The sequence below is a fragment of the Diadema antillarum genome, unplaced genomic scaffold, assembly GCF_040938485.1.
Source record: "Diadema antillarum isolate AM-2024a unplaced genomic scaffold, OU_Dant_1.0 seq00002559_RagTag, whole genome shotgun sequence".
Lineage (NCBI taxonomy): Eukaryota > Metazoa > Echinodermata > Echinoidea > Diadematoida > Diadematidae > Diadema > Diadema antillarum.
The window spans coordinates 1-19,573 of NW_027273159.1; the positions used below are offsets into that span (position 1 = coordinate 1).

A 19,573-nucleotide genomic window follows, 5' to 3' on the forward strand; every position below is an offset into this window, starting at 1 on the left:
TGCAATAGCTCACTTGAGCCTTTGGCTCAGGTGGGCTAACAAGGTAATTCAATATCAAACTTGTGATAAAGCCTGTAACTGCAATGGGGTGGGACTCACTGTGTTCTCGGACCATGATGAAGTTCATGGTGTCCACCTCACACAGCTTGAGGTCCAGGTCCAATGGCACACCAGGGGCAGAGGTCTTCTCCAAGAGGTAGTGGGGTCCTGGGGAGAATAGGGTCATAATAAATGATATGGATGATTACGGGTTACAGTTCACAGTTCTTGTCAAAACTTGTTGTTGTTGTTGTTGTTACAATACTTCTCTTTCTTTTCTCTCTCTTACTTTCTTTCTCTCTCTCTTTCTACCTCCTTCATTGTATCAGTTTCTCACCATATCAAATTTTAGCAAAGAAGTATTTTATTGGGGGGGGGGGGGGGGGGGGGGGTCGGGGGGTCAATCCTTTCCACTTACCTTTGTCATCCCAACAATTCTTTTCTGGACAAATACCATATGGTGTCACCATAAACCTCTCCATTTGTTCTTAACAGCATGACAATTGTCATAATTTGTGGCAATAATTGCGAAAAATATTCATGGCACACTGTTAATGATACAATTTTCTCCTGACAATAAAGACGACAACAGTACCTACTTTTAATTTTGTAAACTATTAAGCTTAAGTACATGACATATATGGAAATGATGATTACGATTACACTTCACAAATGGCAATCATGATAGTGATGATAAAGCTACCAAATAATGTAAATAATGCTGGAAATCACCATATCAAACAATTTCTCAGTGAGAAAAAGAATTTTAAGGGTTTCTTTCTTTGCCTGCATAAACACTAAATTTCAAAGTCCCCGGGGGGTGTCTTGGCCTGTGGCACATGTTGGAGCCTGTTAACCTTTGTACAAGTGAAATATCACATCTGAAATATCAGTGATTATTGGGGGAAAAAAAATAATCCTGCATACAAAGCAATGCATACACCAGAAAATGAAGTAACAATTCTGGATAGATGGATAAAAAGTGGAAATTCAAAACCCATTTTCATGGGTATAAATTTCCATGTGCACAGGAAGAGAAGCTGAATCTTTATTGTGCCCAAGCACTTCGCTTAAAGGTGCATAGTCCCGGTAGTGTAGAGGGCGCTGTTGATGATACTGCCGATCACCGTTAGCATTGATACGAAGATTACCGAAGTTGAGCTGTCATCAAGAGTAAAGTGCGTAGGTGTTGCTAAGTAACGTTGCCTTCGTTGTCTTCTCTGCGTGATGCGCAGTCTGTAGTAATGCCATGGTGCGTGCATATGTGCTTGTTATTATGACATCACAAAAGAAATTCACTAAAGTTGTCATCCCCCCTCAGCCGAATCATGAGCCGAACTGTGATCCGACCACTGACTACAGTGAATCGGACTTCTCCGGACTCGGGGAAGTGGGCCAAAGCGTAAGCGCTTAAGAGGAGTCAATAGCGTAGGTCTCTATAGAAAACATGCGCCGTGCGCCCGCGTACGCATTTGACTGAAACACCGGGACCATGCACCTTTAACTTGCCTAACTTTTTCATCAGCATTCAGTAATTCATCCAAACTTAACGTAGTTGTAGATTTAATAGCAATCCCACTCACGTATTACGGCCACGTGCCTCGTTCCAACCGGGAAGCCAAGGTGACACATTACAGTGATTAAGGGGGATAGGTAATCTCTACAAGTATTCATTGACAATTAGCTTCCAGACATCTTGCACCAACTGGCGAACAAAGTAGTGTATGTACAGTGTATGCTATATATTTTGCGGGGTTTTTATTTTCGCAAATTTCAAAACACGCGAAAAATATGAATTCTGATCCCGAAACGAATGCAATGAACATGTGTACATTTCTCTGTCCATTGCCCGTACTCCATGATCGCGAATTAATTACTCGCGAAATTGTCGGCAAGTCGCGACTCACAAAAAAAAAATAGACTTGCTGAATAATATGACCTGCAGGGTGCCATACATAAAGGGATAAAGTAAGAAAGAAGTTGTTAAGGTGGCGGTAAGCCAGCCAGACCGAAACCAACCTGCTGTAGGGATGATTCCTTTTCGTTTCCTCAGCGCCTTGGTCAGAATCTGTCTGAGAGTGATTTGGGTGGTGTCCACCGCCAAGCGAGATTCGCCGTCCGATGATTTACTACCGACAAAATCAAGAAACATCAATCATCAAGAGTTTGTGAATAAGTGAATGCTAAAATACAGAGTATCAGTTCTTGAATGTGTACACAAGACATACTATGAAAGTCAGCATGCTATTAAAGATAAACAGACCCCCAAATTTTGTTTTCATCTGAGATCTGAGTTTGAGAACAACATTGAAAGTTTTCCCTGTGCAAATTTAAAACATCATCAAAACAAGATATTTTATACACGATGACCTTTCTAATGGCTTCATCAAATATCTAAACAGACAAGACATCACAGTTTGCTTTTGAAATTGATCAGTATCTTCCCAACTATGAAACAGAAAAGCATAATATTGCATGTAAAATATGAATCTTCCATCTAAACGAATATACATAAACCCATGGTTCCCAAGAGGACTGATTTTCATTGGAACCTCAAAGACAGTTTAAGCTTGATGACACTTCGCTGTAGTACTCCTCAACACAATCAGAACTACAATGTGTACCTTTACAGATGGCCCTCAAAAAATTCTCATTATAAAATCAGACATCAAGCTATGATAAAAAGCCTGATATGATATAAAGTAGTTTGAAATCCACCATATCTCATAAATATGGGATGGGTTCCCCAATGGTAAATGCATATCAAATGCAATGGAAAAAAAAAAGAAAAAGAATAGGGAAGCATTGACCACCACAAACATTGTCGTGGGTGAATTTGTAAGAAAAAAAAAAGGAGGGGAGAATTATGAATAGAAGCGTTCATTACACTTAGAATTACATGTATCATACTCCACTACAAACAGTGAATGAATATAGTCTGACTTTGATAAAATTTTAATATCACAATCTGTGAGAGCTCCTCCAGTAATATATTGCCTTCATGGGTGGCAGTGCTTAGGCTCCAGTGTGTTACATTCATAAATTTGAAAGAAAATATTTACATTCTGAAGAAAACTACCTTTTACATGTACAACTTCAGATAATGAAAAAAAAGTTAGGCAAGAAACTGAGGACAGAGAAATTCACTGATACATGAAATGCCAAGGAAGAGAAATATTGAGAGAGAGAAAGAATCAGAGAATGGACTGAGATAATAGAAAAAAAAAAGAGAAAAGAGAAGAAGATATACGACATCGGCAAGAAATTAAAGATCATGGTGATCATGATGACCAGAAGTAAAACTTTGACACATGAACACTGCAAATAGAAGACTGCGATTTTTGGAGAAAAAGAAAAAGAAAAAACCCTCAACATTCCAACATGGGAAAATGGAGTATATAACACACATATTCCACTTTGATTAATGAAAATACATCTGCTTCCATCTGAAAACAAGAGAGTACCTCAGGTTAAAAAGAGCCATCCTTTTTTCCCCCACATGGGGCGAATAAATTCCTTGTAAAATGTGGACATGAGAAGGAAGAAGAAGATGGAATAGAAGGGGGGGGGGGGAGTGTGCAACAGGAGAAAACAATTTCCCTTTTGAGTTCCAATCCTAGAGGCAAGGGGAGGAGGGGAGTTAAATATTAATATGCATTGACTTGTGAGTAGTATCACTGGCCCCAAGCGTGCAGGAGGGTCAAAACCATTAGTGATTAATAACAGAGTCTCTTAGTCCCACGCCATACTAATCAATGTCAGTTTCTACCTGGTGGCAAAGTTGATGAGGGAGCCAAGCATGTGTAATGCAATGTTTAAAGCTGCAATGCCGCCATTTCTTTCCTTATTCTTTTTTTGACACAAAAATCGCAGCCCTGCGGGCTTTTTTCTTTATCTTGTCATTGGGAAAGGAACTGAAAGATAGACAAGACTCAAACTTGCTATGAAGCATAGAGACTTTACTAGTTCTTCATTTCACATTTGTTGGGTTTTTCAAAGTTATTTGCTTCAAATATGTATTTTCCTCAAACCAGCTTGACTGCAACAACCCAACAGAGTATCATCAAGGTTTAGCTCGACTCAGTTGAATATTATCATCATGCATTCACATTTCGGGCGTATAACATGCATTTCCAATCACATTTTGAAGATTAATGGAGACATTCCATAGCACTGCCTGACAGATAGTGCTGACAGAGCAACAAGTGTATTCACAACATTCGCTAGATTGCTTGCTTCCACAGCTTAACCTGTTCCATACAGGAACCTGATTACCTGTATATCATTTAAGTCTATGGGGATTTAAGAATTCAGTGTGAAACGGGTTAAGTGACTATTATGCACTCATCTTTATTATCATTATCGTTTTTGCAGCTTTTCATTTGCTCCGCTGGACAGAGAACTAGATTGAATATCATGAAATCATGTAAACCTACAAGGAATGAATAAATGAATATCTTACATTTCTAAAAGGAAGGATAGCACACTAAAAATTGAGGAAGCCTTGCACGACAAAAGAATAATAAACCTGAATATATCAATGCACATACATGTGCTTTACTGGAAGAAAGTTGTATCTCATCTGGGGATCTCTCCATTATCACTTAGATCTACTACATTTGTACTTCTCCTTTTGACGTTTATTTCAAAATACAGAAGAAAAGAAAAAGAATCTCTTACATCATATACTTAAAACATGATGTGCCACTTGTGAATTGGCCTTTTACACTAGAAATCATTCTGGTTTTGGCTCCAAAGCTACATGTAATCTAATTATCTATTGATGAAGTTCTGCTGTGTAATGAGTATCGAGTGCCATTTTATTTAAACAGAAAAAAAGGAAGAAAAATAAAACTTGTGATGACACCAAATAGTTATTTTAGTCTCTGCTGTCATCTCCTTCCTAAATTTACCCGCACATTCCACCATCCTACATTTCCCTCTCTCCCTCCCCTCTCACCCCGTCCTCCCCCATCCCCCCCCCCCCCCCCCCCCCCCCCCCCCACTCTTTCCTACCACTCTGTCATGTCATGCCGTTGATGCTGTCCGTAAGTCAGTACCTTTTATGCAGGGCCCTCCAATCTGACGCATGGCGTGGCATATTATTCGGCAATTACCCGACATCCTAATTGCAGTGCGCTTCACTTCCAATTTGGGCGCAACTGACACATTTACAAGCTTTAAGTGCTCTTCTGACACTGTACTCTCTTGTCTTCTTTATCTTTTCCCCCTTTTTTCTTTTTTTGGGGGGTCCCATGCCCCCAACCTCTGAGAGTCCCATGCTGTTTCTCTTGCATCCAAACCATCATACAACACCATCCAATGGTCCTGTCCCCTGCCCCCACCCCCACCCCACCCCCCCCCCCAAAAAAAAAAAAACAAATAGAGAAAGAAAGAGAAAGAGAGAGAGAGAGAAAGACAGAAACTGGAGAAATAGAATCAGACAGCTGGAGCGAAACACATTAGATTCTGTCATCCAAGGAAAAATATCTGGATTATACACCTCGCATAATTCCGACTGAACATTTCCACTAAAAGTTGAAATATATTTAGATCTTAACAACTTCATTTTACGGCTCGTTGCTGCTGTGCATTTCATGGGCAAAGGATCAAAACTTTCACGAGGAAGAAAAATTATGCAGATTTCTACCAGTCTCCATATCTCCAACCAAAGATGCCTTTGGGGTTGTTTCAGCCATTGTTCTGCTAAATACTTGACAAACCGAATATGTCACATTAAAGGAACAAATAAGAAGAGAGATACTGCATCTTCATGTTATCTTGATTGCTCAAATTTCAGTCAGAAGGAAATTTGAGTAGAAGCTCACTCTCACCTCCTCAAACATTGTCTGTTTTTCTCCATCCACACGTTAAACACACATCACAGAAACGTTGCAAACATTTTAGGGGGCAAGAATTTCCACACCACTCTTCTGTTTCTATCCCCTTTCTAAAGGAAAGTGATGGGTTGCCATAGTTACGTACATGGTGACGATGATGCTGTCCCCGGCGCCCCCTTTGCCCTCATCCTGCGGAACATCCTTCTCCACCAGCGCCAGGGTGTTGAAGCCAAACTTGGAGATGGCCTCTTTGCTGTCCAGAGCGGGGAAGTCCATGTCCACTTCCCCGTCCTCCTCCGCGATCATCAGGCAATAATTCTCCACGTTCTCTCTATCAACCAAAAAAAAAAAAAAAATCACACACAAGATGAAATGGGGAGAGACTACATCATCTAAACTCCACTCCGGGTTCTCATTTTCCTTCCTTCACAATGAAAATACCTTTTCACATTCTATCATAATATATGAGACAAAGTGAACAGGGCTAATGGTTGAGACAAAGATTTGGTTCCATTCTCACCTCATATCAAATCAGATCAAATCAGTGGGACATACAGAAATATGAGTTTGCATTCACTTAATAGATGATCTACCACACACACACACACAAAGAAAAATGGTAGAGCATTTCATTCCTTCTAGCTATCACAGAGTATGAAAAATCCACACTGTCATGATCTAAGTGTGACTATATTTTTCTTCACCGAGGACTGTGCCTGGAACCCCTGGCAAACTGGAGATTCTGGCAGCGGCAAGCATGCGCAAAATATTTTGTGTGCATAGCACAACACATCACAAGTGTGACGTAAGACGTCCTTGAAGTTGGGCCCTGGAAGCTCCAACAAGGATTATGCTCTCTGGTGCTATCTTAGCTTTATTTATTTTTTTACATGTCATATGACAAAAGTAAAGCTGGACTGGAGAAAGCTAAATTTTAAGAGGGAGAAATTCAAACTCAAGGGGGAGATCCCCAACATCACTCCACAACCCCCCTCCCCCATCTCTCCATCTCTTTCTTTATCTATCTATATCTCTATCTATCTATCTATCTATCTATCTATCTATCTATCTATCTATCTAGCTAGCTAGCTAGCTATCTATACCTTTCTATCTATATATCTATCTATCTATCTATCTATCTATCTATCTATCTATCTATCTATCTATCTATCTATCTTTATATCTATATATCTATCTATATATCTATCTATCAATCTATCTATCTATCTATCTCTCATTCAACATCTCCACACCTGCTGTGGATGTCACACTCACTGTCCCGATCCAGCAGAAAGTGGACGGGAGTACTTTGGGGAGTTGCATGTAGAACGTAGACACCCTAGCCGAGAGTGCGTAAAGTCCAACCGATTTGAGATGGCGGGCGGATTAATCAGAGTAGTACTAGTAATCGACTGAAATAGTAGCCGACAGTTGGAGAAGTATATGTGATCTGGTTCTTCTCTTTTTAATACTACTCTTGGCTGTTGCTGAAGATTTTGGGTGTTGTTGTTGTTGTTTTTCTGGCATGTTTTATCTCCGCCATCTCTCACTCCCTTTTGTCTGCTCTATAGAGACTCAAATTTGTTTTACAATTCTATATAAAATGATTATTTACACATATGTGTGTATCTGTTTGTGTGACTGGGTATGATGGATTGGGGTAGGGAGTAATGCGGCTGAAATTTAAACTATAATTCATACAAAAAATCTGTTTTACCTGTTTGTAAAACTTCTTGGTTGGAGCAAAACAAAACTTGAAGAGCACAATACAAGCACAGGTATCATCACAGATCGCCATTTTGAGACTCGACAATGATATGAAACTTCATGGTTAGATTACTTTTGAGCATCACTCCAGTGGTGAAACCTTTCCTAAGATGGGTCTCATCTTGTCAAGATTACTGTTTATCTGCCATTTTTACCTCATTCAACCTATTATTTTTGACATTATGTTCCAACTTACTGTTCCTTTGAATCAAGGGGGTGATTGGAAAGACTAACAAAAAATATATTTAAAAAAAGCATGACAAAAGCTTTATCTGTAAAGTACTGTTCTCAATGACTTGACATTTGATCATGTCTGTTTTAGCTTCAATAAGTGTATTCAACGAGTCCTTTCGCAGAATACTATTCCCTAGACTCGGCCTCAGAGTTCATTGCGCTTTATGCTTTCCATTCTGGGAGGAAATTCGCATCACAATCATTCTATTGCATCACTCCTACTCTCACTGCCCTTTTAAAATGGCTTCCCTGTGTCTCCTTACGTGGAATAAAATTGTCAATATTGCCAAACTCTTTTTATTTTTCACGTCGCAAAAAAAAAAAAGGTAAAAGAGTTGACAGAATTTGTCCTTTCTACAAAAATCTCTAACCTCCAGAGTATGTATATATGGGGAAAAAAATGAAGAAGATATTCTGTTCCAACCTACGATAACAAAATCTTAAAAGCCGTATCTCACACCTGCAGTTCATCTAATCGTAATGTTGCCTCAGAAAGACAGATACAACAGCAGTAAATTCAGCTCCACAAGAGCTAGTCTCTGAAGAGCGCTGACATACTGTATTTCCCACTCACATTAAATGTTGTACACTGGGACTGAGGAGATGACTATCAAAGTCACAAACTTGTCAACCAAAACTTTGCGAGCATTCTTGACAGACTACAGTTCCAGCGATGCCCCGATTCGATCCACTCCTTACTAACAGCCGTTTGCAGCACATTTCTACGCAACACAGTAGAACGGTTGATTACATGGCCACACAGTGCTACAACTTGTACACTGCACATACATATATCATACAGACAATAGAACGTCAACCAGCCTTATTGGACAAATCTTAAACTTGTACAGTACTCAGGTGTATCACTATAAAGGAGACCTCCAGCTGATTTTCAGACTGTTACATTTGAACAACTATAAATTAGTTACACTGAGTACAAAGTTTCAGAATTTATGATTGGGATGAGGAATATGAATGTTTTCAAAATTTATAACAAATTGTAACATGAACAAGGATGATGACAAGGCAGCCTCACCATAAGAATGCATGAGTTGAGGCTCAAGGGAGCAGAATAGAAGAAGGCATGCATAGATTCTACACAGGTGAACTTGTTAAGCAAGCGGTATTGTAATGGAATTAAGCTTCTACATTTCTGAAATATGTGAGGCTCCTATGTCATCAACACTGTTCAGTATAATTTGTATAAAAATTTTCAGAGTCATTGGTTTCTTTGCTCAAGGACCACAACAAATTCCACAAATCTATATATGGAACTGTCGATTTATGTACTACATGATGCGAAATTAACAAAATAGTCTGGAATGCCCCTTTAATAGTCCACTGACAATTAAAGAGGAAAGTTTCTGAAGTCTCTAAAACATGATTTCTTGAACAACACTATAGTGCATAGAACATATTGGAACTCAAAATGAAGGACTGCAAGTGAATCTTTTTTTTAGATACCAGCACAAACATGACTTCTTGTTTTTAAGATAACATTTCAAAATGTTTTAAACATTTCAGTAGCCACTTGTTTCAATCTTGTGGAGGCTATGGATCACATCCACTTCTTCTTCTTTCTGTAATGTATAGCTTATCTGAGTGATTCATCTTCTGTTTTTTGTCTAGAATTTCGACGGTATGCAAAACTTTCTGGAGGTTTCTGCAAGACGTTCCCCTCTCCTTCCCGACAAAATCCATCTTTGACTCATCGTTCAAGGGTAGAACAAATCCGATCTTGTCTTCCCAATTTCACAAACAGAGACGGCGAGTAATATGATTAGTTAGCCTTGAGCCATGGTCGGCCACTGCCAGAGAAAGAAAAAAAGTCTCAGAGAGAAAGCAAATCCTCGCAGCAATGCGCTGAAATCTTTCTGGTCAATTTCATCAAATTTTTAATCTTCTGTCATGGAAATCAATCACAACCTGGAGAGACCCACTACACACAATACCCAGCTGCCAGAGATTCATAGGGCATATCATATTTCAGAATTGCAGCCTTTCTCATAAATGGCTAGAGAAAAGAAGTTAGAATCAGTGAAATCATTCCTACTTGACTCAACACCATTGCTGCTATATCTACATTTTCACATTACACACACACACACACTGACACACACAAACATTCTCGTAAGATGATTCAACTGGGGATATGACAGTTTGCTGAAGGTTATCAGGCATGTTTCATTATCTGTGTCTGATTTTTGTTTTCGATGAATTTACTAATCGAAATTGAAAACCATTAAAAAAAAAAATTACTTAGATTCAATTTGTTAAAGGGATTGTACAGTACTGGTTGAGGTGAGGATTCAGGTTTATAACATTCCTAGGTGAGATAATGAGAAATCTCTTATGAAATATGAAAGAGCATGTAATTTTAAGAAGGATTCAGCACTTTTTTTGATGAAAATTGATTTTCAAATGGCTGAGATATCCAAAAAAGTGATAGTAATAAAAGGCGACAGGCCATAACTTTTATTAGGATCTCTTTGTCTCACCTTGTTTTTGGATATCCCAGCCATTTCAAAACCGATTTTCATCAAATAAACTTTTGATACCCCTTAGAATTGCATGCTCTTTGACATCTCATAGAGTGGTTTCTGAATATCTCGCAAAACGTTAAAAGCTAAATCCTAACCTAAACCAGAACTGTACAGTCCCTTTAAGCTTCAAAATCAGGCTTCATGTAGCATATATGATGCATACACAATAATCAAGGATATGTGTAAAAGTTTTCAAAATTTCCCCTTTTGAATAAAGTGAAAACTACAGGTCCTACAGGTCCTATAATGTAAATATGCAGAACAGGCAGGTGCACCATATACCCCTAAGGTATCCCTAGGGCCTTGAGAGGGCGCTTTTTCATTTGTTTCAAATACTCTGAACAAACAGGTGTATGCCTGGTGTGAAATGTATCCCCAGTTGCTTAGCGTAAAACACTATAATATCCCCGATTGAAGCCATAACAAGAACACACACACAGACACAAACACACACACATTTGTGATAGGTATAGAGAGAGAGATATAGATATACATAGGTTCTGTATGTCCCCTCCCCCCCAAAAAAAAAAATAATAATAATAATGATAATAAATACAATTTGACTTTCTGCAACAATAACCTACATTTATAAAGAGCATTATAAGCACATGCTTTCTATGCGCTGCACAATTCAGATATAAATTACAAACAAAAGACTAACAAATATAACAATCAATATAATAGATACCGTACAATAATTAACAAAAGGGGTACTAAATATTTATCTTAATCAAGGAAGATGGAAAAGGTGGGTTTTAAGACTGGATTTGAAATTTGCAAAATTGGGTGCACGTCGAATGCTTTGTGGGAGATTGTTCCAAAGATTAGGTCCAGCAACTGCAAAAGATCTGCCCCCGTAATGTAAAAGTTAGTGAATCAATTAAAATGCAATTTCAGGGTATGGAACTATAAAGTATTACAAGTCTACATCTTACAAAAAAAAACCCATTCAATTTGGTTCAGCAGTCACAAAGAATTGGAGATCTTTGAAAAGATTGTAAAATGTCAGAAGTCCTTTCTCTCCAAGTCTTTTAAGGAGACATATTGTCCATTGTGTTCACGGCTTCCAAATACTAAGTTGTTCATTGTGTTCTCTCACAAAAATCTCTTTCAAAAATAGTGATAGCTTGTTTCTCTTTATCTTAAGCAAAAGAAATGAAAAAAAAATACATTTGATCAGTTTTCCAAATATTAGTAAGGTGTGAAAATGAATGATTAAAGAAAGACATGAGATTATGCACTCATTGAGGACTGGATTGAGGTCTTCCTCCTTTTGGCTTTCTATTTTCCGTTTTATTTTTCTCTTTCTCTCTTTTTTTTTTTTCATCAAGATGATCATGACAGCAATATTTAACATATTTACAAATTTGTATACACATATATTCATGTAATGATTTGTACAACATTTGAATTCATGTGTTGGTTCCTTCATCAGTTGTGAGTAAAATATTTTCATTCATACGATGCCAAGAGCATCCAAGTGCTAAACTCGGGAGAAATGGACCCATGACATGCATTACGAAAATCCACATTTCTCCATGACCACTGAACCAAATAAAATGGGGTTTTCTGCAAGACGTAGTTGAGAAGTTAGAATTCCATACCCTGAAATAGCATTTAGATTGTTCAATTACTTTGAAAGTTATCAATGTGAAAAGTCCAATTGTATTTTCCTTTTTTCTTTTTTTTTCTTTTTTTTTGGGGGGGGGGGACAGACGGTGCATGTGTAAATTATACAATTCACGCATATCAATATTCATTGCAACTGTGTATGCACACACAAACCATTTAGTAACGTGTACATGGAAGTGATTAGAGAAGGAATGTAACCTGCAAATGTTCAATACTTCTAGACAGGTCATTCCATTCAAACATTGAAAGTCTATGCACACGTCCTTGGCAAAGATTAGCCACAGGCAGTCACAAATCTTGCCTGAGGAATAGCCCAAGGGTTCTTTGGGGCTTTTGGGGGTCTTCTGGGGGGCAGAGCTGACATCCATGGGTGAGAAATTCCCCCATCGCGACTCAAAAGCAATCCAGTAAAATGGTAATTGTATTTCATCACTAGGCACTAGGGCCCGGTAGCACAGGGGACATGGATAGCCTGATTGAAGCGATCTTCACTCACTGCCCATATAACAGGGGTACATTCCAAAACCATGAATAGCGTCTATCAGTGAATATGTGCACTAATTTGAAAGCGTACGCTCAATGGTAACGTTCGAGTCCAGTCAAGATTCTTTGGCTGTGTGTGTACTTAACATAGAGATCAGTCATACAGCTGTACACAATTTGTTACAGGATTTCTCACACACAGTATACTGCATACGCCGAATATTTCGCGAGGTTTTTATTTTCACGAAATTTGCGAGTCGGGTGCTATCGCTAAAGACACACAAAAATATTGACTTTAATCCCGACATGAATGTGATGCGCACGCATACATTCGCTCCGTTCTGTACTACTGTACCTTACAATCGCGAGTATAAACACTCGCAAAATCGTTAGGAAATCCTGATTCGCAAAAAATTCAACTTGCTAATATATGGCGAGTACAGTATCCGAGCCGGGCCAGCTTTCCTCCTCCATGGCATACACAGACTACTGGGATTTTAAAGAAAGACACAATCATAAATTTGATTTTATTTGTAGACCAGGCGTGAAACCTGCTGGTCTAATGATCAGTAAACAGATTTCAAGTATAGCTTTACCCTATAAACCTTGCAATCTGTGAATGCTTCTTGTCCTTACCAAGGTGATTCATCACCTAATGTCATCTCCTTCTTTCAATTTCTTTTCTTCTTTTACAGCAGAAAAAAAAAGACAAACACAAAAATATGAATGAATCATTTACTGCCAAGGCGGCAATAGTAAAGCAAAACCGCAATAAATTGTAAGATTGTTGCAGATATTCATACGAGAGAGAGGCACGCATGAACGGCTCGAGCGTTTGGCAGGGATGCCCCCAGAGATAATCCCTTAAACACACTCAAAAGGGAATAGTGCTGCTCTGAGCAGATTAACTCACTTGAGTTCGGGTCTCAGCCCCTTGTTAGTGTAATGCCAGCATATGAGACCAATCAGATCTTGCACCCGGGCGTTGTTCGTCACGACGACGTTCAGGAAACTGTCGCGAATGCTGCCCTCAAACATTGTCAAGAAGATTTCAATCTTCTTCACGGCGCCTGTCACAGCGTGAGCCTGGGCAGAAAAAGGAAGAATAGAAACAACCAAGGGTCAATGAAAACAGCGCAAGAACACTATTAAAATCAATCAACATAAATGGTTTTTATACTGTGAATGAAAAATAAATGTGCCATTCTAGTCACTATGTCCTACATCCCAACACTTCTGTTCAAAGCTTTTGGCATGTATGATACGCTGACAATGTTGTTGCCATTTTGCAGTTACAGTCACATGGTCCACAAGTTTGGAAATATACAGTTAACTCTTTGGAACATATTTCAGTCAGCAAATCCAATATTAGAAGTTTCGCCATACTGGGCCTTCTTGTCTGCAAAAAACAGTGGGCTCATTTAAAAGATATTCATACATTTAAACTCTGCTTGCTTAACATAAAACTCACTAAAACCATCCCTGCACGCTTTATTTTCCCCCTCATTATTGCAACGATGCCCTGGATAGATGGGATATATCTTTTCTCCTGTACAGTGTTTTAAAGGTAGGGGATACCTTTTACAGACCTCCCAAAATGCAGCAAAACATTAAATGTGACCGTGCACCTCAAAACGAACATAAAGTCGCACACATTGATTTTGCGTGAGGACTGAAAATAAGTGAAATGGGTCAACCTAGCCGAACTTGACTTTTTCATATTTTCTGAAAAAGCGGGTCTTCTTTTACATTATGCTAAAATTTTATAATCATAAAACGGGCAGGAAAGTGTGTTTTTTTAGCAGTTTATCTCGAGTATTTTTGGTAGAATAGTGTGATTAGGTGTTTCTTTAGAATCCCTTTTTCATTTCTGAAAAACCTTGTCCACACTCTTCACTTTCAACTCTAATAACTTTTGAAAGGATGGTGCTACTGCTTTGAAAGTTGGCATTAATTATGGACAGAATTTGTTAATGAGGCATGTATAATTTCAGTTTAATCTGATAATCCCGTCATTGTTGTCACTCTGGTGGTTTACTTCCTGTTTTTTGTCTCATTCATTGCACAGCCAGCACGGTTTGGTAAAGATTAAGCGCTTGAATAGACACTGTACTTCAGAGGCTCTTTTCTCAGTTCACACTTTTCCTGAGTTTGTGCTTTCTTTCCAATATTTAGATAGGTTAGGAGAGTCCATCTGATTTGAGTTATACATCATTTTAAAGCTTAAAGTCTGCTCTTTCAGAATATGGTCTTAACTAAAAATTCATGTCTGGCGACTTTTTGTTTGTTTTGAGGTGCAGTGTCACAAATATGAACCTCAGGGGACTTGTTTAGGCCACTGCTGAGAAATTTGGAAGTCAACAGTTATCTACAATTTGAATAATGCACAAAACTCAACTACTCAGTAGTTCGGTGTGTCAGCCACACTTAAGCCTTTTTGTTGCAGTCTTCTGTATTTTTTATCTATAAACACAAATCTAAAAGTATAAGAGCTGATGTAATAACATATAGAGTGTGTGGCAAGAATGTATATAGAAATGTTTGTAAGTTTTGATGAACTTTCTTCACAAAATATACATGATGGACACACATGCAATGCATGGGTCTGCAAAGGTAGCCTACAAAAATTGTAGTAATGTACTGGAATTTACGGTGAGCCCCGAAAATAATTCAATTCAAATTCTAACGGTCAAAAAAGTGTACTAAATATTACCTTCCACTTTCAATACTTTATGGGAGTTTCTAAAATGATACTCTCTTCAACATACCACTGTATTTATACAACTCTTCATTTAAGGCATGCAAATGGGATTCCCTACCTTTAATGTCAAACAATATTTCCCCCCCCCAAAAAAAAAAAAAAAAAAAAAAAAACTCAACAAAATGAAAAACAATATTTACCATAAAAAGGAGAAAATATTCTTCAGTCACTAAAAAAAAAAAAAAACTTCACCCCAAAAGCATACACACTGCTTTCATATCACCATAGACATGCCATTTGAAGACAAACACACAGAGTGTTTGAGGCATTAGCATGAATAAAGCGAGATTCAGTCAACAAATTTCAAAATATGCGAGTACGACTGCATGAGCATGGTGTGGGGAAATGGAATACAAACATGTGTAATTCTATGAGTGAGGGCACTATAAATGCGGCTCAGTTAAACAAACATTTTACGGTGAGCCCCGAAAATAATTCAATTCAAATTCTAACGGTCAAAAAAGTGTACTAAATATTACCTTCCACTTTCAATACTTTATGGGAGTTTCTAAAATGATACTCTCTTCAACATACCACTGTATTTATACAACTCTTCATTTAAGGCATGCAAATGGGATTCCCTACCTTTAATGTCAAACAATATTTCCCCCCCCAAAAAAAAAAAAAAAAAAAAAAAACTCAACAAAATGAAAAACAATATTTACCATAAAAAGGAGAAAATATTCTTCAGTCACTAAAAAAAAAAAACAACTTCACCCCAAAAGCATACACACTGCTTTCATATCACCATAGACATGCCATTTGAAGACAAACACACAGAGTGTTTGAGGCATTAGCATGAATAAAGCGAGATTCAGTCAACAAATTTCAAAATATGCGAGTACGACTGCATGAGCATGGTGTGGGGAAATGGAATACAAACATGTGTAATTCTATGAGTGAGGGCACTATAAATGCGGCTCAGTTAAACAAACATGAACTAGAAACAATGACCCTGTCCCATTGTTATATCCATTTTTCCGACCACCTATGGAAAGTGGTTTCAGAGGCAGTGGCGAGCGATTCCTGGCATTACATGAATTTATGCAAGCAGTTCAAGAAACATCTTTTGAAATGTAATTTCATGCACGCAGGAATCTATCTAACGGGTTCAGATGTGTAAAAGTGGTAAAAATGAAGAGTTTTATTGCAAAACATGCTAAATCCATGTATGTTGGGTTGATATATTTGGTGCTTAAAGCTGCTAGGAAACAAGGAAAATAATAAGAAAATACAGGATATAATTAATCATAACTTCAAGAATATTCCTCGTTATGTTACAAGCGAGGTATCACAGGAAAGGTTTTGTTTTGCTCTAACTGATGATGGACTTACTTTAAAAGTGGCACTTAGCCCATTACGCAATGAAGCTCTTCCATTTTTAAATTCATTTTTTTTTTTAACAGCTCTCAAACTGGCTTGACTTGTTGGCCTGCAGTATAAATGGTATGCCAAGGATGTCATAAAAAAGCAATGCTTGTTGTTACCATAAGTGATTTTCAAACCTTTATTCTGCAAATGAATCAATGTTGCAGAAAATTTGACCAGGAAATGTACTACCTGGGTACTAACTTTGGGGCCTGAATTCATAGAAGTTTAAGCTAACAGTCTCTGTTGTTCTTAGCTGGCTGTAATAGACTTTCTTTAAAGTGTGAATATATTGCTTGACAAGGGTTTGAGCTATGATGTGCGTGTCACATTATTGCAGTTTTTATCTTAAAGGGCTTTTCTTTTCTTTAATGTGTACAGACACCACGAACATCTTGTCAAATTCTGTGCATCTCACTTCTGTGATGACACATACAATAAACAATGACACTGGCAAAGAAGAAGGCAAAAAAAAAAAGAAATTCCCCCACCCGAAGTTGTCTACATGGAGCTATCATGCAATCGCTGCTAAAAACATGCGTGTGGCTATCAAAATGTGCGCTGCGAACAATTAATCAAGTGGCAATCAGTATGCGCTGCCGATCCGTTACCTGTAGGGCGCTCGTCAAATGATCTTTTGGGCTTCGTGACACAGCGTCACGCTCTCCCTCCCCTTTTCCTTTCTCCAACTCTCTCTACCAGTGCTTCCCCCTCCAATTCCATCTCCCCTCTCTCCCCCCTCCCCCTCCCTCTTCCCTCCCTCCTCCCCCCCCCCCCCCCCCCAAACACACACCCACCCATCCTGAACCACTCCACATCGGCCCACTGCCGGCTAATTGAGATTGAGCGGCATGCCGCCACATCCATCGTGACGCGTCTTGGAGGGACACCCGCCGCAACTTGCTGGGGTCTAGACTTCCGTCACTCCTTCGCTGCGGAGGAACTCTCCGCAGTGTCCCATTCGTCACATACTTCCACCAATCTTGTTGTAGTAAACGCTTCATCAGAACATTTTGGCATTTTAGTGTGAACATCCCATGAAGGACAATGTTTAGACCTTCTTCTTGCCCCCCCCCCCAAAAAAAAAACAACAACTTTACATACATGTAGATGTAGCTTTATCTATATATGCATAGAGGTACGTATGTTGAATTAAACTCTTTTGTTCTACAAGAAGGCCCAAACTCTCCCTGGGAAGCCCTTAAACATCCCTCATTGACACAGCAGATGACATTTGGTACCAGGAGACCACATGCCACACTCCTTTCCTTACAACACATTCATTTCTTGTTGAAAAGTGTATGCAATCTTCCAGAACTCTGTATCTTCTGCGACTGCCACAGGGGGTCATCGAGTCATCCTCATCTACAAGCATCACATGAAGTATTACGAAACAGGTATATTTCACGCCGGCATAATGTCTACCAGTACAGACTGAATGCTACAATGTTCTAAACGCAACTGCTCAGCATCTGTTGATCATCTCAGGAAAGGCATGGTTGCTTTGTGTGAGTTCTTTTGGTTCACGGGTACACATTCTTGGAAAGTTTCATACAATTTGTAGTTGAGGGAATTCTGCAAATACCACTTTCTCACGTACTATCCGGTGTATATAGACAGAAGTTGTCAAGTGAAAGAATGATATTGACAATGTTCGAAGCAATAATGAATTATAATATCATAATAATATGATATGATATTATGATATCATGTCATCATAATATGATAATATATAATTATCAAAATATCATATTATGATATTGTGATATCACATCATGCTATTGTAATGACAATTACAAGATTACCATAATTACAATTACAAAATTATTGTATTGGCTGTCATCATCATTACCATAATCATCTTTATCAGTGTCATCATCCTTACTATTATCGGCATTATCATCATAATACACCCAAAGACATGCAAATATGGCTAAGGACATAGGCTTTAGAAGGGGCAAATTCTGCTCAATGCCTCAGCACAGCGCCAACAACGGCAGAAAGAACCGAGGGAAAATTCTCCGCAACCCACTAAGCCAACCTCATCACCAGGAAATCCCGGCACGAGCCACAGGAGAACACCTAAAGCGTGGAGTGTCGTCGAAAGGCGCCCTGTTCCTCCTAATCCACAAATCATAATACCCAATTTCCTCTCATTAGCCGCCACATTTGCGTATTTGTTACAGGCATCCATGTCTAAATGCAGCGCCACACTACACAAGGGCACGAGCATATCTTCCACGTTTAATAGAGTTAATCGTTGGGTGATCCGAGAATCAAGTACATCACACGGAACAAGGCATGAACAACAGTGCTCAACAAGTGTTATCAAATCTTGAGTCTGAATCATCATTCTAAAACTCTATGCCTCAGGGGAAAAAAGACAGAGCATGAAAAAAGTACAAAGGGCTGAGTAAAAATGTCACTGACATCTCCCGTTTGATCCAAGCTAATCCATGATTCACAATCACTAGCTCATTCCACATTGTTGCACTCATGTTTAATATATCTTGCATGTGCATGATGAAAGACTTATGATTATCTCACTGTATCTCATAGATGAGGAGTCATTGCAATTGTTTCAATTGGAATTTGTACATGGAATTGGAAGTTCCTATGAGAATACAGGCAAACATTTGAAATAAAATATTACAGAAGCATGTGACATACACTGTCACCTCAAAATAAAACATGCACTGCCTGTGTGCATTCCTAATCAAGTGATTTATATCACAGTCAAAACTGTCATTCTAACACTAAATTTCCTTTTAGTGATCATCATTAACAGATTCACTCAAAAACAAAGAAAAAAAAAGGACAAACTACTGCAAGAATCAGGTATTTTCACAGGAAGAAAGTTTTTTTACACTCATGTTTTGACTGTTTAATCAAAGGAAAATGAAGAC

At 38.5% G+C, this 19,573-nt stretch overlaps 1 protein-coding gene across 1 annotated transcript; it reads right to left on the reverse strand.

Moving 5' to 3' along the window:
* Window positions 1-99: 99 nt before the first annotated feature.
* LOC139714949 (target of rapamycin complex 2 subunit MAPKAP1-like) lies at window positions 100-18,861 on the reverse strand (the record flags this gene model as incomplete). Its single annotated transcript, XM_071626596.1, has 6 exons — window positions 18,709-18,861; window positions 17,465-17,665; window positions 13,452-13,624; window positions 6,025-6,210; window positions 2,059-2,168; window positions 100-207 (listed from the first exon to the last, which is right to left on the reverse strand). Coding segments are annotated over exons 1-6 (931 nt in total), but the record flags the coding sequence as incomplete, so codon positions are not given.
* Window positions 18,862-19,573: the final 712 nt, after the last annotated feature.